Source organism: Alligator sinensis, unplaced genomic scaffold, assembly GCF_000455745.1.
Source record: "Alligator sinensis unplaced genomic scaffold, ASM45574v1 scaffold157_1, whole genome shotgun sequence".
In the NCBI taxonomy this organism is placed as follows: domain Eukaryota; kingdom Metazoa; phylum Chordata; order Crocodylia; family Alligatoridae; genus Alligator; species Alligator sinensis.
The window spans coordinates 1572781-1579094 of record NW_005842316.1 but is presented as its reverse complement, the minus strand read 5'-3'; the positions used below and the strand labels follow the sequence as shown (position 1 = coordinate 1579094).

Sequence of the window (6314 nt, the reverse complement as noted above, 5' to 3'; positions counted from 1 at the left end):
CTGAACCTTAGTCAGAGAAACCAAAATTGCAGCTACATCTTTCAGTTGGAGTAGAACTTGTTGAGGTTGTCAGTTCCTGCTTTTTTCAGCAGAAAACTAATATGAACTATATTTCTCATGTCTGGGATGTTTAAGTTTATTTATAGGAAGTTGTCGCCTTTCTTCATCTGTAAAGTAAATGAAACTGTTAAAGTTAATTCTGAACAGACTTCTGCTCAGGAAAAGAGCAGATGAGGAAGCTGAGTAGAAATTTTTAAGAAAATAGAACATGGCAGCAAGGGAGAGAAATGTTCAAAGGACAAAATGTTTTATTGCATCTGCTTGTTAAGTCCTGTCAAGAATTTAAGTTCGCTCTTTGATTTCCGTTAAGCAATAGTAGCTTTATGAAAGTGATTGCTAGTGATACTAAAAATGTTAGGATGCATCAAACGTTTCTTTAAACATCACGACTGACTCATTTGAAATGTTATATAAAGAATGAAACCACTCCCTCAAGTCTAGTGATAACTGGGTTAAAAATGGCAACTTTTGGCAGTGAATTATATTTTCTGGTCTTGCAGTCCTTAAACTATTGATTATTAAAACCTGTATCATCATTTATTTTTTCTAGTATTCTAGATAGACTTATTCCATCCTACTTAACATAGGCATGCTCAGTTCCATTATCAATGACACAAATGTTGTGGATTGACTTCAACAAGGTTGAGTCTGTTGGAGAGAGAACAATTTTTTTTGTTTTGGTGGTCAGACTTGCTTTTTTAACTTCTCCTTTTTCACATAAACTGTTCAGTTAAAATCATCCGTTCAGTTAAAATGCGCTGTAATCAACAATTTCCTAAAACAAAACAAAAAAAGGAAGTTATAGAAAATACATTGAGGATCCTCTGGTGAAAAGCAAAATGTCATTTACCAAATCATGGCCTTTGAAGTGTTTACTGAATTCTGGGAAATTTTACATGTGTAGTCGTGTATCTTTCTGCTGAGTGGTTATGGAAAATGTGGTTCCCAAAGTTGTTTCCCTTCCTGGAAGCACCTGACAGCAGGCACTAAAGTGTCTTTTCAATCTTTACCAAAGACATTTCTAATACAGTGCACTTCTAAAACGTATTGCCTTCAGACTTGAGTTTATTTCAGCTGTCAAGATTGATTGATTGATTGATTTTTACAATTTTTGATATATTTTCAGTTCCATTGGTAATGGCTGCTATGGTCTTTCATATATCATTATATATTAAACATTTTATAATTAAACTGCTCTAGTTCACTGACTTAACATAGGCAAAGTTAGTAGATTTAAATTTATGTTTTTATCAAGTGTCAGGTTCTTTACTAAACCTGTGGGCTAAAAATATTGTAATAGCAGCAAGTGGAATTTCTATTCTTACTATTTTTCCCTTCTTCTTAGGAATTTCGGGAAGATATGCCCTCCATTCTAGCTGATGTATTCTGCATATTAGGTATGTTTGTTTAATTTTTTTTCAGCGATATAACAGGTTAATGGAAATGTTTCTGTCTTAGCATCTCCATAGAAAATAGCCTTTTAAAATGCAGTTCAGTATAGCCAGTAGTGCAAGAAAGCAATTTAAATGTTTATGTTGTATACTGCATTATCGCCACTACACATTCTTAAACAATTCATAGTTATAGTACATCTCTTTCTATAAATGAATATACAGGAATATAAAAAGCACTTCTCATGCTTTCCCAAGGGCCAAATAAATTATTTACAAGTTGTCATTACCCCAAATCTGATTGTGGGGTTCACTTGGACAAGCAGATTTGAAGTTTTTACCAGTAATACTAATTCAGAATGTGTTGATGCAGTGCATCAGGCAATCCAAACTTCTAAAAAGGGGATTCAGATTACTGGCTTTAACCATTTTAGTATTCTTAACTATGTACCAAAGATTTGGTGATAGTTTCACACCCAACATTCATTTTAATACTCCAAAGGAAGAGTTCAATATGTAAACTTCTGTCCTGTGTGCGCAACCTTCATTTAATCCATAGGCTTGTTAAAGTTAGTGATACCATATGTATCAAAGAGAGGTACAGAAGTTTGCTTTTAAATATGTATATCAGTAGGCTATAGAATTAATTACTTTACAGATTATGTGAACTCTTAATTACAGTTTTTTCTAACCAAAAGCTGTTATAAACTGGTAATACCAGTGCAGTTTGTAAATAATAAAGCTGCTACTATAGCATTATTTGTGTTAACTGTTGTTAATGAAGTGGGGCTTAGATTTACCTATTATTCAAAAATACTTTAGGGCAGCTGGGAAAATAGTGGCAGAAAAATGTTAGTAAGCTATTTGAACAGACTTTCACAAGAATATGCAACAGAAAAAAAATCTCTGCTGTTCTTTTACAATATATAAGATGACCGAAAACTTCCTTCCCTTCATCCTCTAAAACTTCTTATGTTATATTTTATAATAGAAAGATGAGTCATCATTTGTCTTGTTTTTAATAAGACCTTTATTTATTTCCCCTTTGGCATCTCCCATCCTTCAACATCCTAGATAAGATATTGCATGCCTGAAAGAACATTACTGTTGCAAAGCTGAGCACAAGGGTTAGGAAATGTCAGAATTTGGGTTGATTGTGCAATTTTAATGGCATTGGTTATGCACTGCAATGCAGTTTTTAATTAATTATGATCACATAAGGTTTTCCATGGGGAATCTTGCCTCATTCATTATAGAAGATGGAAGTCACGAACAGGTGTTCATTTATACTGGTAGAAATCTTTCCTAGAGAGTGAGCATACAGGTGTACAGCCTGTGTCTATCCCCTTTCCCCTGCTCTCTGTGTTTTCATCAGAGCAGGGTGATTGTGATCTGGGGAAGATGGGAGGCACAGTGGCTGCTCCATTGCTCTTGAACCCCAGGATCACCCTGGTCTGGGAGATTAGCAGGGAGGAGAGCTGTGGGAGCAGTGGAACAAAAGTTCCAAGCTAGGCAGTGCTCAGTTGGGGGAAGAAGGAAGGAGTAGTGGCGGCTGTTCCCTTACCCTCCTGGACCTGTCTGGGAGTGGGGAGCGGTGGGACTAGAGCATTCTTTCTCACAAGAGATTTTCTTGCACAAGCAACATCTTCCATTTTGACAATGGAAGATTTTTCTCCCAGAGGAAAAGTGTTTGTATGCTCCTAGTTTCTACCAAAAATGTAGCAACTCTTCCAGTAGAAGCATAACACGTGTACACTTCCAGAGAGCACCTACGTAATTACCAATGCTTGTTTGCCCCAGTGATCCATAGACCCCTATTTAATATGTTGTCTTCAATCCTTATCTGAAGACAGAATTTTTTAACTTTTATATGGCCTTTATATAGTGTTCATCACTTTGGTATTTCAGGGCAGAGTCACAAAAATTAGTACATTTATTGTCACAGTTCCCACTGAACTCAATTACTGCATGGTCCTGTGTAATCTTTCAGTTATGCAAATAATGAAGTGAAGGACACCTTGATTGAGGGTAAAGTATCCACAAATTTTTGGGTCCCCAGAGAGTCAGATTCCACGTATCAGTTTTTTCGAGTACTTGGTATAATAATGGTACTTTGCATTCAGATCACAGTTCTCATTGACCTCCTTTGCAATGCGAGTGCTTAGTACTTCCACAGGCAGACTAGCATCTCAAATTGGGAAGTCAGATAACAAATGGTATACCAGGACCTTGTGATCAAACTGATAAAGTGACTACCTTCATGTAAGAACTCTGGCAGAGGCTAGAATGTAATCAAGCTCTCCATGGCAACATGGAACTGGGAAGCATTTTTTTTTACTTTCTACCATCCTATGCTGTGTTAACTGTCTTTTAACTTCTGTAACAAATAATGCTAAATTCTTAGACACACCATTCCCTATACTGCTTAGATTCACCATTCCCTATACTGCTTAGATTCACCATTCACTATACTGCTTAGATTCATCCCCAAATCTTCTCCCTGTGCACTGAATGAGGCTGGTGCCCTGCAGAAATAATATGATAATTTCTTTAAAGGTGTACCAATGCATCGGTTCATATCATATCGGCACCAATAAAAGGACAGTTGACATTATCGGCAGTCATCTTGTTTTGGCTGATGCGGCTGGTAATGTTATCAATAAAGGCTGTGTGTATGTACGTAGCCTCAGCATGCCTGGGGCCAGGAATGCTGCCTGGAAGCTTGGAGAGCAGTGTCTAGCCAGTAAGTCTGTTGCGGGGGACCCCTGTGGTGAGGGAGGGAGTGGGGCTCAGGCAGTTGCAGGTGCTGCCCAGTTGGGACGGAGTGAGGTGTGGGATGGAGCCGGGAATGGCTCCGGAGGGGGGAGGGAGGGGGGGCAGGCAGTGGCTCCCACCACTATGTGCACCCCCAAGGGAGGCATGGGGGTCATGTGCTCCTTGGATCTGTGTGCAGGGCGAGGGCGGGTAGCTGCTGGAGGCTAAGGCTGGGGGTAGCACTGGACTCTTTGCGGCGGGGGGGAAGAGGGGCAGCTTGGGCTGGAGCTGAGCCTGAGCTGGGCAGCAGTGGTGCTGGAAGAGGGGCTATGGGATGGGCTGCAGCCACCCCAAAATGTGCCAAACCCTCCTTCCAGTGCTGCTGCCACCCTGTCTGCCCTGAGCCCCAGCCCAACTCCCCCTCCAGGAAGAACCTGGCACTGCCCCAGCTCTAGCCCACAGCAGCAGCCTGCCCTCACCCCATGCACAGATCCAGGGGACACATGGCCCCCATCCCTTCTCTGGGGGTGCGTGCAGCAGTGGGAGCTGCCCTCTCCTCCCCGCCTCCCCCACCCAACAAGCCATTTGTGGCTCTGTCCCGGGCCTCACCCCAGCTGGGCAGTGCCTGCCCTAGCTCCAGCCCCACTTCCTCCCTCACCACGGGGGCCTCAATCTGCCCCCCCATGCCTCTTCCCTCCCCTCATGTCCTTCCCCCCAGACTTACCAGCCAGACACTACCTTCCAAGCTCCTGGGCGGCATATCCACGATCAGATCAATATCGGCTGATTATTCTGGCATACCTTAACTTTTAAGCATTTGACCTTATAATTGTGATGTGTTGGTTTTTTCACAGTATGATTTTGTACTGTTTCCTAGCTTTTTAAAACAAACTGAAAAAAATTGGAATCCCTCAAGTCCTATCACCTGATTTGTGAATGGGGTTAGAACATTTCGATCCATTGCGGAGACCCCCCCCTACACATTCTGGTAAAGACACGATTGGATCTAATGCATGATCCACACAATCTCCTATCCTGCTATGCTACACATGTGTAGCAAGATGCATGATTGTGAGATTGCACATTAGATCCAATCATGCCTTATTATTACCTGTCAGTTGTGGGACTCTTGGTCCCAGCTGTGTGCGAGTTGTAGCCAGGGCTGAGAGCCCTGTGTGCATCTGGCATTTCAGGCACTCTCAGACATCGGGAATCATAGGAGCTGCCATCCCCAAGGCTTGGGGGTTTCATGCTGGGCATAGTGCACCCCTGCATTTGGTAGCCCCGTTAGCTGATAGGTCTCCCAACTCCAGGGGCCACCTTACTGTATGTGCAAATTAAAGTTCAGCAGCAACCAGCTATGAAGTTAGTAGACACTTTTGAGGTCTAATTTTATAGCTGGTTGGAGCTTTTTATTATGTGATAACTATTTTGCATGTGTTGCTGGTCTCGAAGTAATTGTATAGTTAACTGCATGATACCTGTGATGTGTAGAGGGGGTCTGAGTAACTGCTTGTATTATATGGTTATCATCTGGTATGTGGATGAGCATTAGTGAAGAGTGGAATATGTTTCACAGTACCTTCAGAGAATTATTGGAAGGGACCATTGTCTTAAAAATAATGGGCTTTCACTCTGGAGGTTATCCAAGGAGAAAATGCAGAGCACCCTGGGGGCCAAAGGTATGGGATTAGAGTGGGAAAGATAGCATCACTTACAGGCTAGCAGTTCAGAATAAGGTAAGAAAGCATCCTCTACACTGGCAGGTAACTACCTGTTTTAACTCCATTTATGTGGAGGAGAGTGGTTTTTGCCCTAAGATATATAGTCCTACTGGGAGAGAACAGGAAAGTTGTGGACAAGGGGTTAGTTGGCAATCAGTGAGCTACCCCGAAATATGCGCAGTGGTGGAGAGCCAGCCCCCCTGCTGGCCCCTGGATGAGCCGCCTGTGGCTTTGTCCCACTCCCTACCTGGGCCCTGCGTCTGTGCATTCCCATCCTGTCCCTGGGCCCCAGGCTTCTTGCACTGCCCTAGCTGGGCAATAGCTCCAACCCTACCCAACTCTCTCCTCCCCACACTGAGGGGGCCTCAATCTCTTCCCCACCTCT

At 42.4% G+C, this 6314-nt stretch overlaps 1 protein-coding gene across 4 annotated transcripts in view; it reads left to right on the top strand.

Moving 5' to 3' along the window:
- THOC2 (THO complex 2) overlaps positions 1–6314 on the top strand; it is a 74839-nt gene that overhangs the window by 3907 nt on the left and 64618 nt on the right. For all 4 annotated transcript variants that reach the window (XM_025209909.1, XM_014522200.2, XM_025209908.1 and 1 more), the window contains exon 3: positions 1406–1457. In XM_025209909.1, the coding sequence (XP_025065694.1) occupies positions 1406–1457 (52 nt within the window). The remainder of the gene's footprint in view (positions 1–1405; positions 1458–6314) is intronic.